The sequence below is a fragment of the Gobio gobio genome (assembly GCF_949357685.1).
Source record: "Gobio gobio genome assembly, chromosome: 3".
Lineage (NCBI taxonomy): Eukaryota > Metazoa > Chordata > Actinopteri > Cypriniformes > Gobionidae > Gobio > Gobio gobio.
Window position 1 is genome coordinate 22,287,863 of NC_137099.1, and position 21,255 is coordinate 22,309,117.

The 21,255-nt window shown below is 36.8% G+C and overlaps 1 protein-coding gene across 1 annotated transcript in view; it reads right to left on the bottom strand.

The window, feature by feature from the left end:
- Positions 1–348: 348 nt before the first annotated feature.
- ptprdb (protein tyrosine phosphatase receptor type Db) overlaps positions 349–21,255 on the bottom strand; it is a 67,815-nt gene continuing 46,908 nt past the window's right edge. The window contains exons 19-36 of the mRNA XM_079812110.1: positions 20,639–20,895; positions 19,747–19,840; positions 19,353–19,562; positions 18,981–19,141; positions 18,339–18,454; positions 16,287–16,384; positions 15,915–16,038; positions 14,989–15,164; positions 10,964–10,987; positions 10,242–10,361; positions 8,990–9,144; positions 7,276–7,561; positions 6,928–7,106; positions 6,665–6,791; positions 4,934–5,059; positions 2,107–2,261; positions 1,654–1,789; positions 349–821 (exon numbers count right to left, since the gene is read on the bottom strand). Coding sequence (XP_079668236.1) covers positions 753–821; positions 1,654–1,789; positions 2,107–2,261; positions 4,934–5,059; positions 6,665–6,791; positions 6,928–7,106; positions 7,276–7,561; positions 8,990–9,144; positions 10,242–10,361; positions 10,964–10,987; positions 14,989–15,164; positions 15,915–16,038; positions 16,287–16,384; positions 18,339–18,454; positions 18,981–19,141; positions 19,353–19,562; positions 19,747–19,840; positions 20,639–20,895 — 2,613 coding nt within the window. The 3' untranslated portion in view covers positions 349–752. The remainder of the gene's footprint in view (positions 822–1,653; positions 1,790–2,106; positions 2,262–4,933; positions 5,060–6,664; positions 6,792–6,927; positions 7,107–7,275; positions 7,562–8,989; positions 9,145–10,241; positions 10,362–10,963; positions 10,988–14,988; positions 15,165–15,914; positions 16,039–16,286; positions 16,385–18,338; positions 18,455–18,980; positions 19,142–19,352; positions 19,563–19,746; positions 19,841–20,638; positions 20,896–21,255) is intronic.

Here is a 21,255-nt window from a genome sequence, read left to right on the forward strand (position 1 = left end):
TACAGTGAGAATATCTCTAATACTTGAGTGGTTTAAAACTTGAAGGTGCCGTCACGTTCAATATTGCACAGTTTTTGAAACAAATCTCCATTTTCAGCTTGTGCTATTTTTCCTCGTCTTAAATCTGTGATAGATACGTAGATATCTATGTGTGTGTGCTACAGATAAACTAACAGGATACTGGCATAAGCACCAATACTTAGGGTGTTCTTGAATTTCATTTTGTATGTATCGCTTAAACAAGTGAGTTGGTGGATCCACTATACAACTGGTGACAAAAAACAGTGGAAACTCTAAACCTCGGACTGCATCCCTTAATAAACATTTCTGTTTTTTTGTTGTTGTTGTTTTGTCTGGTGTTAAACAAATTATGTCACGTAAGAAGTACCATCAAATTGTTTGATTGTTGTCTCCTCCCACGCTTTCGGAGTCTCATTGGTCTGTTGAATTGGTCCAGACGGCACATGGTTGGATTCAGGAGATTTCATTGGATCTGTTGGCCGGTTAGCTGTAATGCCAGAGCTTTACGCCACCCCAAATATGTCTTGGCAACTTTCAGCTATATGATTGCAGCTACAATTGGTTGTAACAATTCTGTATCTCAGCTGTCCCCTCTGTCTTGCTGTTAAATTGTGTGCTGTCTGGAGAAATCAAACAGACTCTGGAGCTGTGGGCAACACAAAGAGGGAGTCAGATTGATCAGACGCAGGTGTCGGTGTGTGATGATGTGGCCCTTGGTCCAGGGGAAGGTTTTAGGTTGCATAGTGATCAAAACTGCCTAGGTATTCCAGCGCTGCTCGATAGCAGAACTGGTACTGCTCCTGTGGAGAGGGCACGCACACACACACACACACACACACACACACACACACACACACACACACACACACACACAAACACAAAAATATGAATCTCAGAGCTGATCAGTATACTACTGGAATCTGTGGGCACCTCAGAGTAAAAATAAAGTTGTTAAAAATAAACTTTGTACATTTTTGTGGTTTTGAGATATGAATAGACAATTATGAGAAATTATCAAAATTCTAAACTTAGGTGGATTAACCAAATGGGCAATTGGGCAAGTGCCTAGTGGCACCACGCAAATATTTTTTCTCCGTTGTGACAATCGATGCATTTTTAAACGTCTTTCTAGCCATGGCCTTATACCCTATATACCCTGTCATCAGAAATTTCTGTTTTGTTGAGGTTTTTTTATTTTCCTTTGCGTGAATCAGTGGACCCGCAATCTATCGCCAGATTCACACATTCTGGATGAGCACGCACGTTTTCATTTTGACGCCTGAAATAGTTGCAATTCTGACATATAAAGTCACAATAACAAAAATTGTCATAACTGTAAGAAATAAAGTCAATTATGAGATATTGTGACTTTATATATAAGAATTGCAACCAAGTCAGATTTTTAAGGAATACAGTAAATTAGAAAATATAAAGTCAAAATTATTAAGGTGTGAGATATAAAATCACAATAGTAAGAAATAAAATAATTCATGGGATATAAAGTCACAATAACGAGAGAAACACATGACATGTCATCGCTTGAGTTTTAAAATAGAGCAATTTAAAGGGGTACTTGGAAGTATGGGTAGAAAGACAGTACTGCATGATGTGGGCTGCAGTATACAAGCTTACCTCTGTCTGCACCATGGCTGGTCTTTGAGTACGCAACATTTTGACAGTCTGGAAGATATCGACAACTCCCTCGTAACGCATCCTCTCCAATACTATACTCAGAGTGATAAATACACCTGTCCTCCCAACGCCAGCACTGAACACACATCACAGAAAATATGACAACCCGTTTCATGTGAATGAATTCTTTTTACTTCACAGCTCTTTGTAAGATTTGACTCTGACTAGCATGATTTTGAATCATGACATTTTGCGGGTAAATATTTTTGCACAATAATGGCCTGAACTGTAAGCACATAATGAAGTAATTTGACTCAAATCTATACATTTAATTTCCATTTTCTATTTATTTGGTAGGTAACCTGGCAAAATAACACAGACTTCTACACTGAACACATAATAGAAAAAAAGGATAAAATATATCCTAAATTCCTTAGCATTTATTTTTCTCACCTGCAATGTACTGTGATCGGCCCATCCTGACCGAACTGCTCTTTTGTTTTGTGCACTTGACCAATAAAATCAATGAAGCCTTCACCAGATTTTGGCACACCTTGCTCAGGCCAATCTGTAAACTGAAACTGCCGGACTGTTCTGGATTGACCGTCCTAGAAGAGAGAGACAGACAGCAGTATTTCAACTAGGGTTCTGTGAGGAGAAGTTAAATAAAACATGGAATCATATTACATTTTCATGACCATTCTAACTAATAAATAATTTCTAATTTGCCAGCTAATGAGTTAAGCATTATTTCAAATGAAAGTTTTATAAAGTGTATTCAAGAAAACCTAGCTTTTTTATGCTGGTGCTCTCTGCTTTGTATAAGTTGGAAATCCTAAGACCAATCATTCTGACTGAATCATTCAGAACTGACTTAAAGCATTAGACTGCACTAATGCATGTTTCACACAAAAGCAATAAAAGCCAATTAACTCTTTCCCCGTATTTTCAGTATTATATTGTAGGGGGCGCTGTTACGGATCTTCTGAAATAGTACAGCATCTCAGGATCCAAAAACAAGTGAAGAAGATGATGGGCCCTATCTTGCACCCAGCGCAATTGACTTTGTACACCGACGCATGTGTCATTCCTATTTTGCACCCGCGCAAGGCGCGCTTTTCCCTCCTCAGAATCACGTCGCTAAACTAGTGAATGAACTTGCGCTACCTGGGCGGTTCAGCGCAAAAAAGGAGGCGTGTTCCGGCGCAAACAATCACTGGTGCTATTTTGCTGTTCCATTAAACAATTGCGCCACTGACCAGAAAAAACCTAGTCTAAAGTCAGTGGCGCGTTGCGCGTTGTTCATTATGCTATTTTAAGGGCGCATGCTTGACCATAATGTATAGCGTGCACAACGCGCATACACTTTGCTCATGTAACCTACACAGATGCAACAGTTATTTTTGCAAATCATAAATTGTTACACTAAAAAAATATTAACACATGAGATGACGGAAATCATTGTGGTGTGCCACGAAGATGTGAAAAAATAGGCATAAATCTAGCTTACAAATGATTCAGGCTAATTGTAATAATTAAGGATAAGACCTGTTTGCCCAATAGTGGCAAGACATATATGTATATAAGGACATCTGACAAATTGGTTTGTCCGTCAAGAACCAGGAAAAAAAAATCGACTGAAAAACTGAAAGACTGAAAAAAAAAAAGACTGTGAAATCACCTTTACCATAATGTACAACATTACAACTTCACTTCTCTGTCTTTCACTGCTCTTACAAGAACATCAGTCTCCTCGGCTGTGAACCGCTCCTGGCGTGCGCCTGGTAAATACGCCATAATAATAGCAATCCATAATGGAACTTGCTCACCTGCTTTTAAAGGGAATGTTGGATGACGCTCGGATTGGTTTATTCACGTTACGCCCAAACCACACCTATGAATAATGAAGCTACTTCAGACCAACCCATTTTAGATTTGCGCCGGGCGCAAGAGCCATTTATCCCGCCGGGAAAATAGCAACAGCGCCGAGACCCGCCCACAAAGTTACTTGCGCTTCGCGCGTTGACACTTGCGTTTCAGATCGTTAAAATAGGGCCCGATATGCGTAAACCATATGCTTATTTATATGTAAGCTAACATGATCATCAAACATTCAACAGCATATAAAATCAAAACAGTATAGGCCTGTGCAATCTTTGGGGGTGTTGATGGACTCGATCTACTAGATCTATGTTTTGATCATCATTCTGAATCCGATCTGGACAAAGTGTTTGACAATTTTTTTTCTCATTTTTACAAAACTTATCCACATTCAAGTGTTGATAAAAAAAAAGAATGAATGAAACTGATATTAGCTCTTTTTTTTTAAAGCAGAGGTTTTGTTCTTTCTTTTGATATATTGACTAATTTTCATACAACAAAATATTGTGGGGGCAATGAAAATATGTGAATATGATAAAAAATGCTGGCACTAACTGGCGACTTTTTTGGTAAACGCTGGTGGGGAAAGAGTTAAAGGCAGGGTAGGTGATTTTTTTCCAGAAACATTTTTTGTTATGCTGGTTGAAAGTCTCTTCACATCCTGATAGCGATCACTAAGGTAAGTGGTCTAAATGCATATGTATTATCTGTGGAAGCCATAAAACCATAAAATGTTCATCCAATCATTGAATTTGGTCCGAATGCAATGATACGATGTACTACCTGCCTGTCAGTATATGTATTTTCATACCTCTGTGCACCCTACTCGCACAGATACACACACACACCATCAGCACGTTTCATGCTATGTAGAGTTAGACAAACTGCAGCCACCTTTTAAAGTTCCTCCTGAATCAAAACAACAAGCTTATGTTGTGCTTATGTCATAACTATTGTAATTTGGAAGATATGGAAACCTGTGACATGATACTCAAGAGCGGTTAGTGACTCGAAATAATTTTTCAATGGCAACATTATCAACACTGAAATTAATCTGCAGCAGTCAGGTGGTACAAGTTAGTGCTCTTTAAGTTGTTTTTGTTCATTTCATTATTATTGTAATGTTATGTGCTTTGAGGTAGTTTTAACACCGTCTCTCGTGACACTTTTGTTTTCTCCCTATTGTGTGCGTTCATGTGGCTTTGGAGACGCTCTGAAGGGAGGGTGGGATGGGATCTCATGCTTTTAAAGCTAGCTTTTTAAATTGCTAGCCTCCACAAAGATTGCCTAACCCTACCTTTAAGAATATTTTAATGGCTAGGTATTACATCACAGTATATAGGAAAATGTATATTCACTCTATAAGTTTCCATGACATTTGAATGCGTGTTTGACATACCCTTGCGTCTGTGACTTTAAACTCTCGGAGTATATACTGAGGCATGTTGTACTCCGCCATGGGATCCACCACAAAGTACTGATAGCGTGCCGACCTGTCAGATGGCCAGTACTGATGACATTTCTCCTGCATAAGAAAGAAGTTCACACATTAGCTTCTATTATCGTTACCTAAAACTAAATCTATTAAAAACATTTTTGTTAATCGAAATAAAGCTGAAATAAAATATAAATATTAGATGAAAAAAGTAAATGAAACGAAAATTAGAAATGTTGCCTTGGGAAGCTAACTGAAAAGAGTTTAAAGGATTAGTTCACTTCAAAATGAAAATTTCCTGATATTTTTCTCGCCCCCATGCCATCCAAGATGTTCATGTCTTTCTTTCTTCAGTGTAAAAGAAATTACGTTTTTTGAGGAAAACATTTCAGGATTTTTCTCCACACAATGGACTTCGAAGGCAACCAAAATGTTGAAGGTCCAAATTAATGCAGTTTCAAAGCACTTCGAAGGGCTTCAAAGGGCTCTGCACAATCCCAGCTGAGGAATAGGGTCTTATCTAGCAAAACGACCAGTCATTTCCCCCCGTCCCAAAAAAAGTATATACTTTTCAACCTAAATTACTCATCTTGCGTTGCTCTGCGACACACCATGGATTACATAATCACGTTGGAAAGGTCACGCTAGACGTAGGCAGAAGTACTGGCCCCATGTTTACAAAATGCTCGTGCGAAGACTAATACAAACGTCCTTTAGCAAAAAAAGGTTAAACAACAATGCTGGACGATTTTGAAGTTGGAGATGGAGTTTTTTTTGTAAAGGGCGTTTGTATTAGTCCTCGCACGTTCACTTGGGGCGGTACTTCCGCCTACCGCCCCAAGTGAACGTGCGAGGACTAATACAAAGTGACATTTCCGACGTGATTATGCAATCCGTGGCACACCGTAGAGCAGCGCTAGATGAGCAATTTAGGGTAAAAAGTATAAATCTTTTCATTTTTTTCTTGAAAATTACTGATGGTTTCACTAGATAAGCTATTCCTCAGCTGGGATTGTGTAGAGCTTCTGAAGCCCTTCGAGGTACTTTGAAACTGCATTGATTTGGACCTTCAACATTTTGGTTGCCATTGAAGTCCATTATGTGAAGGAAAATTCTGGAATGTATTCCTCAAAAACTTAATTTCTTTTTGACTGAAGAAAGAAAGACACGAACACTTGGATGAGATGGGGGGTGAGTAAATTATCAGGACATTTTCATTTTAAAGTGAATCCTTTAAGTTTAAAGGACTAATATAACTTACTGAATCTAAATTCTAATAAAAAAGTAAAACTAAAATAAAAAACAAATTAAACTTAAATAGTAATATTTAAAAAGAACAAAAACATAATAAAAATGAGAAACGCACATAACAAAAATACAAAAAAGGTAACTAAAAAAATTAAAATCAAACCTAAAAATTATAAAAATAAATGCTAATTCAAAATATATGAAAAACTGTGTATATAAATAATACTAAAGTAACACTGATTAGCATCCACATCTACTGTTTACACCAATGATGATAACTATAATGATAATGATCTAAAAATCATCCACACCACAAATATACCTATTGCACAGAGAAACTACTGTATATCGTTGGAATCACTTTCAGAACCTTTTTTTTTTGCAGATGAACAATAAAAACATTGACGAATCAGAATTTGTATGACATGTTTGTATGTGTGAACTAACCCTTCCCATTTCTCTGAGTTTAGTAAGCATAACTACTATAGTAGAATTGTGTTCCCAAAGCATCCGCCAGTAATCTTCAACTGTCTCTGCCAGCGGCCCCTGAGTTGCAATATACGCCCTCTGTTGCCTAGAGAGTGATGAGAAGGAAATTAAAGCTTCAAAAACGGAGAATTTCACCACGTGTCTGACATGTCAGTGGTTTGTTTTATAGTTGTGTTGTTTTATTTTCACTAGTAAATATAAAAAAAGAGATCACAATGTACCTGTAGCCATCTATAAAACTGCCATTTACATAGTCTGAGCCCTCCACTCCTCTGATTGGCTGCAGACACACACGTGTGGTTTCATATGGCATGATATTGACCAGTCGGTTTTTGAATTTATTGCATGGAAGACAGGCACTGACAAATCGGGAGTTATGCGCTTTGGCATTAGCTAACCGCTGAAAAGGAGATACAGAAAAAAGAAATAAGCAATGCACAACTGCCAGCAACAAGAAATAATATAGTATTTTATATACTGTTTATAAGACAAATTGATCTATTTGGTTAACAAAATGATGTCATTGTTCCCATTTAAATTCGGGAATTGCATTCGTGGAATGAACTCACTTTAAACTCCTGCTCCATTCCGCTGATGTGCTCTGGCGGTTCTGTCTGTGACAGTCTCTGGATGTAGGCGTAAAGATTCCGTGCCGGAACCTCTGTGTTGCCGCAGGAAACGGCCTCCAGCAGCGCATCATAAATAAAGATGTACTGCTCCTCCGTCTGCACCATGTAGTTTCGCTGAGATCGCATCAGAGTCACATGACCATAAACATCTATAGTCTTCTCCTGCTTAACACGCTCCAACATGGCATCAATCACAATGAAGCAGCCCGTTCGGCCCACACCAGCACTGAGAGAGAGAGAAAATGCTTCGGTCACAAACACTCACAGTAGCGTGCATTCTAATGTAAAGGTTGTATGAAAAAGGATTTGTAATTTTCTCTCACTGAATAAAACCATTCATATTAGACAAGGGAAGCCTGAGAAAACAAATATATGAATATAATATATATATATATTTATCAAAGACAATTTTATATATTTTTTATTAGAATTTTTATTAAATATTTATTTAATTAAATATTGCTTTCTTTTTTTCCCCATGTATTTTTACCTCTATTGTTGGAAGGCCAGCTTTGTTTGTTTAGTTTTGTTATACAATTTCCTTTTGTTTATACAATGAAACAAATATTATTTAATTGATATAATAGAAAAACTTACAAATGACCTATATTGACCCTTTTGGAAAGAAAAAAAAAGTAAAGAGAAAATATTAGAGTTGCAAAGAGAATATTATAGTTCTTCAAATGTATAGTTATGTAGCAATGCTAACAGGAGCCAGGAGCAGGAGTGCTGCGATCGTGCTATTTTTTGCTGTGCTGGACGCGCTGAATTAAAGTGACAGTGCATTGTTCGCATTAAAATAAACATGTATTGACGTGAAAATCGAGTAATTTCACCACAGATGCATTTAATTTGAATATAATTTATAATTCTACTGTTTCAAAGTCATCACATGGCTTTTCTGCCTCAGGTAAAGCAAGGAAAACGACACCTTACGAAATAAAAGACAAGATTTTTTTGTCTATTGTAAGTTTTAATCTAAAATGTTTGTGATTTTAACATTGGCTATTACATACGTTTAAATGTTTTGCCACTTGCGCTGCATGAGCAATGTAATATAATATAATAAATATAATATATAAATCTGAAGTAATTGGAATTGATGACAAGCCATGTTCAGTAGCCTAACAACTTTTGGATTTGAAATAAAAATAATGAATAAATGCAGTGTTTGCGGTATACAGCCGCGGATCAGTTACAAACGCGGCATATGTGAAAGCACAACAGTGTGTGCTGCTCCTGCATCGCATTCGTACTGCAACACGCACCGCATATGGACTGCAGACGGAGTATGTGTGAAACAGGCGTGATATGTAATTTTATCGTCATTTTTCCTGTGGGAGTTAATTTGTAAAAACCTTAGCAATGTATATAGTAATGTTGCTTTCTTGCGTCTAAGCAAAAGAAAAATGACAAAAAAAAACCTTACACTCCACAAAAAGCATTGAGCGCATCGATAGAGACAAACAATTGAGCTGCAGCATCTCAAGGGATCTTATATGGTCAATACAATTTAAGCCAAAGATTCGATACTTGCTACAGTGTAAGAGCACATTTCATTGGTAAAGGAAAAATAATTACCAATAGTTTCTCAGAATCTTACCCTGCATGTTTGACTGGATATAAATGTGTTTGCTTAATTCTGTACTGTTACCTGCAGTGGACCGCAATGGGTCCGGCGTCAGGGGGGTTGCAGGCTTTTACCCGTCTGAGGAAGGCCAGGAAGGGAGTGGGATGTTCAGGTACCCCCTGATCTGGCCATGCTGTAAACTGGAACTGACGAACCTCCCTTTTCTCACCACTCCCACTCTGCACATAGAGACAACACAAATCAGTACAGTTCCATATACTAGTAGAACAGAATAATGTTTTTATTCCATAATAAATGCACAAATCATAACAGCCTTTCAAATAAGCTACTCGTCCAATCAGCAGCATGGCGCAACAAAACTAGATCAATCTTATTTTATCCAACATACTTCCCATCTAGACGACCTTCAATATTTAACACACAAACTACAAAAACAGTGACAAACAAAAAAAAAAAAACTTTACAGGATGAGTTCTGAATAAATCAACACATAACAAATAAATGAAACTGTTGACAAATACATCATCATAAATAAAAGCAGCAAAGAGCAAAACGAACAGTAACAGTAATCTGCATAATTTATTCATGCATTGCTGTGAATTTGAATACTGTGTTTTATCACAGTGTTTTATCCACAGATTCATAGCTTGCTCAAAAATTCTTGCGCTCAGCAGAAAAATAAGTCACTAAAAGCTAGTCTTTGGTGTACTCAATGTTTAATGTTTAAATTACTTTTGCATGATTTTCTCAAGAATAATATGGAGATGAAAATCAGACATTGTCGAAGAGATGATGTCAGAGTGAGCATTTCATCTGCAAAATGTGTGCTTGTTTAAATTATTTATTCATTATTTCATATCTATTATCCTCACTTACAGTGGCTGTACCTGAACGATTTTACTTATATATATATACATACATACATACATACACACATGAACATAGTTTAGAGCATTTTCATAGTTTTGTTTATTTCTGATTATTTTGTTGCATTTAAACGCATGGTAATGTCACAACATAGTCATGCAGTGGGACAAATAGTTAAAGTATAAATAAACTATTTCATTGAAAGTTGATTGAAAATGTATACAAAAAGTAACAGTACCTAAAATATACACCTTCTTTCAAACATTCCAAGGTAAAAAATGTCATGAGCTTTTATGTTATGACAATTTTTCCACCAGTGGGGCCTATTTTCATAACTTGTCTAGGCTCCCACAAACCTAAGGGTCGATCCTGCCATAAGGTTACATTTGTGAGAATAACAAAGTGTTGGTATATTGTATTTATGCACTGATCACTGCTGTTTCGTTACCTTGAAGAGGGCAAAAGTCCTGACGCAGTAGGTTGCAAGCTCCACCGTGTCCAGCAAAGAAACCTGCACAAGTCCGTATGTCTCTGTGCTTCTGCTGGGCCAGTACTGATCACACTTATTCTGCACACAGTTCAAGCAGACATTTAGTAAACCTTTCACTGCTGCATATGTCTCAACATCAAAGGAAACATTAGATGAGAGCTGAAGAACCAGCAGAGATAAACACTGACAGTCAGCCTGGCTGCTTTCCATCAATAACAGTACTCACTATGGCTATATGTCAGTCTGCTCGCTAGTTCAATAGTGAGTATACTACCCAGGGAGTGGGTTGGCTCATTATTAAAATCATTCCAGTGCACTGAACAGTTCACTCCCTAGAAATGAACAGAATGCCTTTTTAACTCATCTCATTTTTACTAATTCCAATCAAAGGGAACTAAGGAATAGACTGAGACACACCCTTTGCGAGTACATTTCGTCATGCAGTGATAGTGTGATAATCAGCCAAAAATATCAAGTTACACTTTGTGACTTGTGGCAAAATGTGTCTCTGAAGTCAGTGAGGGAAAGAGGAAGCGAGAAGAGACAGATCAGAAGAAGAGAGAGTAGGTGTGAATAAAAGGATGAGGCAGAGATAACACGAAGTAAGAGGTGAGACACGAAATATCAACCATTCAAGTGAAAAGTGAGAGTGGTCTAATTAGCCAAGTGAGACGTCTTGCCTTTGAGAAGAAATACGAAGGCATCTGGAGAGTAACAGACAAACATCATAAGACTTACTCTGCTCCGTAACACCACACAACAGACTCACTGAGAAATACGGAAAATATCAATTCTGTGTTTGATCAAACAAGGTTAGTAAGGTTAGTGTGCGTGTGTTTATGAGCTTGATTAAGTGTTCAGTGTCTTAGGCTGCGTTTACACTTGGCATTAACATGCAAACACCGTGATCCGATCAAGCAGATCGGATCATCAGTCAATCAGACACGGTGCATTTACATTTGTTCACATTAAGTGGTTGCTGTATCTGGATAGCTGATTGGATTTCTGTTTCCCGAAAAATATTTAAACTAGGTCTGTAATAGGCCTTTATCACGGAGTGTAAAACAACTTTCGCTTTAAACCTCTATCGTGGCATTTATTCATACACACTCAATTTATACCAAGGCCGTGGGGAAGGGGGGAGGGGGGTATTGGTCTTATTGGTTTATTTAAAGGAATTCAATTATTAAAAGGATTAAAAGGGATTTAAGAAAATAAAGAAAAATAAGTGGTCAAACAGAATGGTAAATGTTCCAGTTCTATCGTATTTATGAAGTTATAAAATATGCACACATTCACTCTTCACTCTTTTATTCTGCCTAATATGTAAAAATGCAAATGTTTCTTGTCACATCAAATTAATTTATGATTTACATAAATAATGTCATATTTTCAATTAAAAATGGTAAAATTTCGTAAAAAAAAAAAAAAGTCAAGTAGTTTGCATAATTTGAAAATACTGTTGGTCGCAGTTGTTGAAACAGTTGTCAAATATTATACGTTTAGCTACTTATATCTTACGACGCACTCTTTCACTGCTATAACTAGTGTCGTGTTGGAATAAGCACTAACAGTAAGCCCCGCCTTCTTTGACTTGATTGGTCATCTCACTCATTCTGACAGTGGCGAGCGCTGTTAAACTGCTGAGGCAGAGCAACCTAAAAATGTAACATTTTACTTTTGTCATCCTAGCAACAAACAGAGCGGTGTGTATTTGGCCATTTCTAATTATTTGGGTCTATGGTCAATGTCTATGCGGTTACGGCCCTGATATATACATCTCAAATAGGGTCCTTAATCTACCAGTTTAAGTTTTCTATAATAAATCTTGTATGATGATGAAACAAAGAAAAATGTAGTTCCGACGCAAGAGCACGCAAGCATTTATATAGGCTACTGTAGGCTATGTGTAACATGCATAAAATGTCAGAATCTGACCACCTTTTTATTAAAGAAATACAACATACAAACACATCACAAACAAAGAGCATTAATTAGAACTAAACAAGGGTAGGCTATGCAACACATGGCTTATTGATGTACGAGTAAAAATGGTTCAAATTAAACAATGCTTGCATTGCTTTCATTCACTTATTTTACTTTCTGATACGATCTCATACTTAAAGAGGCACTTCAGCGCTGGGAAGATGAATGTGTATTTAAACTGTGTCATTTATGTAGTATAAATGTGAAATTATTTTTGAATTTGGTGCCTTCTAGACTGAGAAAAGACAATTCATGTATTTTTGTCTCATGTGGATGAAAGACAACAACTCCCAGAATGCACTTGCTTCGCTGCTCAACGAGGCCACTCCCAAAGCCACGGCTATTGGTTATCACTTGCCCACCACGGCACCGCCCCCAACGTCGTTTTGATATTCATAGTAATAAAATCATTTCGTTCAGTTAGAGAATAGACACTACAATTAAAAACTGAACGTGTCTTTTCAATAAAGTGTGAGTGAGCCGAACGAAAGTCACAACACAGATGCAGCAGGAGTCAGATCTCATTCATCACAAGAGCGGAGAGCTGAGGTAAGCGCGGCAGTCATTCACGACGCGTGTCCAGTCTGGGGCGTTTTCAGATCATGCCTATGGAAGCTTAACTTTCATAGGAAGTCATTGAAAAGTTGAAACACTCACTTTTCTCTGCATCTCTCCGTTATTAATGCCTGAGCCGAGCGGCAGCGGCCGTGCGCATTTACATTCTGTGAGTGAGATCCCTCCCCTGTGGGCGGGTTGAAAACATGCAGAACTAGCTCCTGTAGTCTCTAGGCTCTGGCCAAAAATCCTCTGATGATGCAAAATGACGATATTTGCGTCATCGGAGGATTTTTTCCAGAAATCAAATGCATAATTCTCATGTCTCAGGGGGATATGAGGGGGGAAAGTACCATAATCTCATATATACTACCGGGTTTTTACTGATACAAAGCTTAATGCTAAACCACTGAAGTTACCCTTTAAGTTGTTTAGTTGAAGAAATATTTTCAAAGTTGATTATTTAACTGGGTTGACCATGTTAAATGAGTCATATCATCCAGGTTTAAGTGCTAAGATTGTGCCGTGCAATGCATATTGTAGACAAAAATGGAAGATTATTTATAATAAACATGCTGAAGCCATAAAAACATATAATATTAAAAATAAAATTAATTCCGATGTATTCCGATTATTCCTCTGGAAGCAAGTAATTTGAGCAGCGTGCAGCTCTTCATTTAGATCTCACGACTGACACCGGCAGTGCGACTGACCTCTTTCAGATATTGTTGCAAAATTTAAATGAAAGATGGAACAGAGGATATCATGTAAGTGTAAATAACCAGTTTAAAAAATTTTGTCAAGGTGAAATACGTGTAATTTCTTGTAAAAACTGCGTCTGTCCATTATTTTCCAACAGCCTTCAGAGAGTGGGGGGGGGTTAATACGACGTCGACCTGTGAATGCAGATACGATGGCTAGATTGCGTTTACATTACACTGATCCGATCACAATGCGTCCACGACTACACCTCTGGACCAGGACACACTGATCGGATTACATTCCGATCAGAAACGCACTTACACTTGTCTTTTCAATGTGTATGTGGACAACATCTGGATACAGGCTGCATGGTAATGCCAAATGTAAACGCAGCCTTAATAGTTCTGTTCCATAATCTAGTCAGCTGCCTACCTAAAAAGCCTTTTAGGTTTCCTGATACAAAGACTGCCATAGCTTTTAAAAATCTGTTACTTTTCTGATAGAAATATGATTTTGACAAGCAATTAGCTTTCTTTCTGTTAAAACTTTATGTTCTTCAGTTAATGTTTGCAAATACACTACCGGTATTTTGGGGTTGGTAAGATTTCTTTTTAAAAGATATTAATACTTTTTTTTAGGAAGAATGCATTCAATTGATCAGAAGTTACAGTAGACATTTATAATATTTTGTACTTCAAATAAATGTAAAAAATATTAAGCAGCACAACTTTTTTCAACATTGATAATAATAATAATAATAATAAGAAGAAGAAGAATATAAGAATAAGAAATGCTTCATGAGCACCAAATCAGAATATTAGAAGGATTTCTGAATGTGGCACTGAAGACTGGAGTAATGGCTGCTGAAAATTCAGCTTTGCCATCACAGGAATAAATTACATTTCAAAATATATTAAATTAGAAAACAGTTTAAATTGTAATAAATTAAAAAATTATAATGGTTGTTTTTAATTGTACTGTCCCCAAACATTTGAACGGTAGTGTACATTGCAGTAGTGCATCTTATATCTTATAGAACAGAGAAATTATTGTGAATAGAGCTTGACATAGCATTGCAGATATCCTTCACAGAATGCATTGCAACAAGGTCAGTGAAAAAATTCAAAAAGATGAAGTTTAGAAGTTAAATGGTGATTAGAAATACATAATTATATTTTATTAAACATAGAAAATTATTGATAAGTGTGTGTTCAGAGTATTTTTGTGCTTTTTCTGACTATTTTGATGTTAGCTTAGCAGCATGCTAACAAGAGGAGCATGCTTTGAGGCGCTTCTGCTAATGTCTTTCACATGAGTCAATCATCAGGTAAGTGTGCTTTTTTTTAGTCAAGATGCAGCCTATATAGGTAGTAGACAGCAAGGATGCATACTAGGTTTTGGAACAGAGCTTGTGTTACTCCACACATGGTGTGGTTGTGTATGTATAATTTAGTGCTCTCACCCTGGATTTCTCCTCAAGTTTGGTGATCATGATGATATTTGCTGTGTGTTGTTCCCACACCATTCTCCAGAAATCACTAAACGTGTCTGGCATGGGGCCCTGGGTGGCGATGTAAGCGCCCTGTCGGCGGTACCCGTCTATGAAGTTGGCATTGATGTAGTCACCGCCCGGAACACCTGCATAACAAGAGGGAATGGAAAAAACGAAATCACTTTCAAGCTAACAAGAGATAAAAATGCCTTTTATACTTTTGAATGGGTGTAAATGAGAGATATAATTCAGTTACATAAGTGGTGTGTCCAATATAATATTTAAAAAATAATTAGCAGCGCAAATCAAGGTCAGAAGTCCACAGTGTATGGGATATTAACTGGAAAAAGACAACAGGATTTTAACTTAAAATCTCTGCAAATGTATCTTAAGTTATAAGTGTCAGTGTTATTTTACTATTATTTATGTACAATCATAGTATTTATTCATATTTTGAATTAGCTTTTATTTTTATATTTCCAGTTATCATATTCATTTTAGCTTACGGTTCATTCATTTTGTTATGTGCTTTTTTTAATTTTTTAATATAATGTTTTTAGTCAGTTTTAGTACTTTATTTCAGTAAGTTGCCAATGCAAAATGTCCAATTAAGTTTTTTAAGTCTATCTTATATTTATATTTTATTTGATTTCAGCTTCATTTCATTTACTGAAAACAACTTTTAATATTTTTTTGTTTTAAACGATAAAAACACTGGTACAGTATGTGTACATTTAGAAATAACAAACAGCAATGGTGCTAGATGCCATGCTAACAGGTAATAACGTTAAGTTGATTTCCCATGATAAAACTCCTGTAAGATTAGAAAATGTGTTATTTCCGATGAATACACAAAAGAACAGCAATATTGAGATATTGAGCACACATGTTCTCACCATCATTGTTGGAGAGTGATACTCTGGTGTGGTCGTAGGCGATGACGTTGGCATATCTGTTCTTTTGCTTGTTAATCTCAAGGTTAGACTGTTCCCATGAGAACTGCTGCCCTGGATCAATAGACTACAAGAGAGAAGCACGCCATGAATTAAACATCACGCTGGACATGCCCCAAACTGTACTTCACACGTTACAAACATCACATGGCCTATGCAAGTTAGTGCTCACACACCAAAAAAGTACATGAAAAAGAACTTTGAAAAAGCACACTATAGTATGCTGAAATGTGGTGCTAATGTACATTCATTGGCCAATATGTTTTAAATGTACACCAGCGGGGTGTGAATGTATCTGCGTGTGTGAGATCTGACCTCATACTCTTGAGAGAACCTCAGATTGTCATTAGCTTTCATCCTCTCTATGTGAGTTGGCAGTTCTGAGACGGACACTGGAGGGTGACTGGTCATGCCTGTCAATCACATCACACAAACACAAAGATCAGTTCACACTCTTGAGAACACGGCACACTGCTGGATTGAGTGCTCTGAGCAGTGTGAGAGAATGTTAGTGATCTCATCTATGTTTAGCTAGGGATCATAAGTGTTATGTGTTTTGAGGAGAAAATGTATAGGAATTTGTACAGTAGGCTAGTGTTTGTACCCAGTGAGCAATAGTCATCGATTCTGCAAATACAAAATTCAACTCTCCTTCAATCGTTTTCTAAATGTAATAATACTGATGGTTTAGACCAATTTACATGTAGTGGTCAGTTTGGGCTAATTGTGCTTTTATGGAAACAGTTCTATACTATATTTAATGTTTTAATATATTTAAAGGGATAGTTCACCCAAAAATGAAAATTCTGTCATCATTTACTCACCCTTATGTTGTTCCAAACCTATATGAGTTTCTTTCTTCTGCTGAACTAAAAAGAAGATATTTTGAAGAATGTTGCAGTTGATGGTAGCCATTGACTGAAACTCTGGTTTGTTGTTTGGAACAACATAAGGTTGGGTAAATGATGACAGAACAACATTTTTTAGATGAACAAACCCTTTAAATGTGCAATGATTTTTTTTAAAATGACAAATGCTGTAAAGTGATACGATTAGGCATCTATAAATTAATTTATTTAAATAGAATCGTTTAGATTATTTACTGTCTGGGAATAGTTGCAGGTCATTGAAAATGCAGGAAATGCAAGTTTTACCTACTCAGTGGGAAATAATTTGCACACATTTTTTATTTAATGAAGCAAACAGCCTCACAGAAAACTTTATTGATATTATTTAATAATATACCAATTTTTGCTGGCTGTGGGCACGGCTTGTTGGCACTGGGGCCCCTTTAAAATCTCCACCTAGGCATATTCACATCCCACTCTAAAATATCTATAAATAAAGATTGAACAATATTGAATGATGTGTGGTGGAGGGTATAGATTACAATCCAGTCAGAAATATTAAACAAGATAGAATTAGCATTGAAACTGCTGAATCACATCAAATTAAACTTAAAGCAAAAATATAACAATATTGCTGCATTTAGAATATGAACTGAGAAGAGTTCATTTAATGTCTGCAATAGTTGTCTGTTCAACAAAGAACAAAGTCATAGATCAACATTGATTCAACACTGAATTTATGATTACTGTAATCTTTATTATAGATAGCTTTATTTAAAAAAATTCTCTGGTATGTCTTGTATTTAGAGAGCTAGTTGTAAGTGTGTGTGTTTAGATCAGTTTCTGCTATCTTTGTGGGGACTAAACATCCCCACAAGGATAGTAAAACCTGAAATCACTTATATTGTGGGAATCAGCCAACGGTCCCCATGAGGAAATGACTTAATAAACAATGTCATAATGAAAACCTAAAAATGCAGAAAGATTTATGTGAGGGTTTAGAGGTAGGGTTAGGGGATAGAAAATATCATTAGCTAACTATAAAAACAAAAAACTGAGCAATTCCAAGAGGGTCCTCGCACCACTGGTGCTCGGGCCCTAAAAAAGGAAAGTTCAGCATGATGGAAAGTGTGTGTGCACCAGTGTTTGCTGGTGTGTGTAAGCTGGTTGTGGTTGTGAAGTCAGTCAGAGCAGAGAGAAAAGCTTCACACGCTGCAGCAGGTGTTCACATACACCCCTGTTATGTCTCAAATGGGTTAAGAGGATGAAAAAAGCCAAACCAGTTACTGCATATGTACGAGCATATGGGGGTGAAGCAGTTAATATAGACTCCAAAACACATAACTAACTTGATAACCGTCGGTAACCGATGATAGATGCGCGCAAACCTAGAAAAGAGACAACACTGTGTTGATATACCAACAGCGTGTGAGCATTAAAGGGGACTGGAAAATTGATTCTTCAGCACTCTGTACCTGTGTGTGTGTGTTAGTGACATGTCTTTTCATCAGTATATTACCAGCCGTTGGGAAGTTGATTCTACGCAGCTCCACTGGGTCAGATGGATGCTGGGAACTCATGGCTTTACTGCTGCTGGGAAAGCTGCACTTCCTGCCCTCCAGCTCTGCCCGCTTCCTGTAACATCACACGCGTAGGAGCATTAAAGCAACACTCACTTAGTAGGAAATAGTTTATATTGCATTTCGAGCATAATTAGATTTACAGAGAAACATAATACACAGACCTGTCTGGTTTGCTGGTTTGTGCACAGATAAAGCGAGGGAAGACAAAAGAAATAGGGATAAATAAAATCAGCTTCTGCGTAAGTAAAATATAAAACATCTATCATTTTTTAATCCCTTTGCTTATTATCCTCACATTCTTTTCCATTTTTTTACAACAACAACAACAACAACAAAAAAAAAATCATTAAAATGAATGAATCATTCAGACCAATATGTGAATCGTTCAAGAGATTAATTGAAGAGCATTGACTGATCACTGGTTTCAAGTTTTACTCTACATAAAAGCAATATAATTTAAGAGCATCCATTTTTCCCCCCATATTTCCACTGTGGGAACTCCCATTGATGTAATATAACCTACATTCACCTCTACAAATTCTCAATCACTTTCCTTCTCAATTCTCCTTCTTTCTCACCTTTTAAAGAGGAGGATGAGGATGACAATGCTGATGATGAAGATGACAGCCAGCACTGGCCCAACAACCCATAGAAGCCCCTCCTCCTCATCTACGATCGGCTGCGGCTCAACATCGGAGAACAGCACGACATCAGAGAATGGACTTGTGGAGTACACAGTCTGTGAGTCAACGATCAAACAGACACTTAGTATATTAGCATACACATAAAATATTGATTAAAAAAATTTAAATGTATTGTGAATACAGAGACAGAAGAAGGGTTGCAGGCACTATATTCAAATTAAAACATTGTTTTCAATGCATTATTGCTTAAATATAGAATTGTGGACCTCAAAAATCATCAACATGAGAGAGAAAAGAAAGACTTACGTTCTGCCCCAGTTCAAGAATAGCCAGAACGAAGCACACATACTCCTGTCCGTTCACAAGCGGCCGGTTCATGAATGCTCCATACACACGACCGTCTCCTAGTTTAAACTCGGCTGGAAGATTCTGGAAATGAGCGCTGATGTATGTTTTTGCCTCCGCCTGCCTCCGTAGACGCACAGAGCGACCGGTGCCATTGATCTCCCTCAGTTGCTTGAGAAACCAGAAAACAGGACAAGCACATGACATGAGCCAAGTTAGCCACAACAGATGCAGCAGATGCATGGCCTAATGCTGAACCAACATTTGTTTAAAAGTGTCAGCAAAGACAGTGAACAACTTGATAAAAATTGTAAATAAAATTGTATATAAATATAAATGACGACATTAGTAGTACCTCATCAATGCTCATCTCATCTGGATCACTCCACAAATTCTGGAAGTTTCCTCCTCTCTGTCTCTTCATAGGGACAACCACAATGTAGAAACCTCTTCAATTAAAAACATAATATTATATTATTATGGGTGAATCTCATGAAGAAAAGTCTGTTTATTTTCCCGCCCAAAAAATATGAAAAAATATCATAAGTATAATATCATGAGTTTTTTAAAGAAAGTAATACTTAAATATTTTTTTAAGAAATTAAAACTTTTTTTTAAATTAATAAACAAGTCACAGCAAATATTTCTACATCGTTACAAAAACCCTGTTTCAAATAAATGCTGTTCTTCTGAACTTTCTATTCATCAGAATTCTGAAAAAAAAGTGTCACCGTTTCCACAAAAATATTACGCAGCACAACTGTTTTAAACATTTATGAAAATAAGCTTTTTTATTTTATTTTGCGAACCAAAGAAGTACATTAGAATGATTTCTGAAGAATAACATGACACTGAAGACTGGAGTAAGGGCTACAGAAAATTCAGCTTTGCCATCAAAGGAATAAAATATATATTTTAAAATAATATATATATATATGTATATATATATGTTATTTCTATTCATATTTCACAATATTACCGTTTTTAATGTATTTTTTTTAATTAAATGCAGCCTTGATGTGCATTAGAGAGAAAATCTTACCAACCCCAAACTTTTAAACAGTAGTGTATATTTTATATTTATATTTTATATTTATATTATATATTTATATTATTATATAATAATATACATTATTCAGTTGAGTTTAAAATTCTGAAACCACACTGGAAATCTGGAATTCAAGATCTAATTTAAAGCTGGAAATAAACAGTTTCAGAAATCATTTTGAAAATTAGATTTTGCTGACCTGACATTAGCCTGTCCCTGGACAGCGGGCAGCTGTAGGGTAGCGATGCTCTGAGAGCTAGTCTTGTCCAGGAGCTGGGGTTTCCTGGTCAGCAGGTTTGGAGCAGTCATTGCATCTGCCCGGTGCTGCAGGCCTCCAGTGCCGTCGGTTTTACTGGTTAACAAGAAGGTGTAGAGAGACTGGGGCTTCAGCTTAGTCACTAACTTCTGCCCGAGCCGCCCATCCACCTCGACACTTTCACCATCACCATATGAGATCTGAGAGAGAAAGAAACCATGGAAAAGCATTAAATACACTAAAAAGGTAGCACTTTATTTTACAGTCCTGTTCCCTGTGTACATGATATGTGCTTATTATAGCTATTACAATAACTGGGTAATAACTAGGTAGTTACAGATAAACCTAAACTTAACCCATGTAGTTACCTTATAATACCCAATATTTTCTTAGGTAAATACACTGCAAGTGCACATACTGTAAAATATAAAAATAAAAATGCACACTTAACCAGCACAAAATTTGAGCATGTTGTGGCACACACACACACACTCTCGAGGAAGGCAGAGTGAGATTAAGACTGACACCTCAGACACTTGCTAACATGCACAAGCACACGC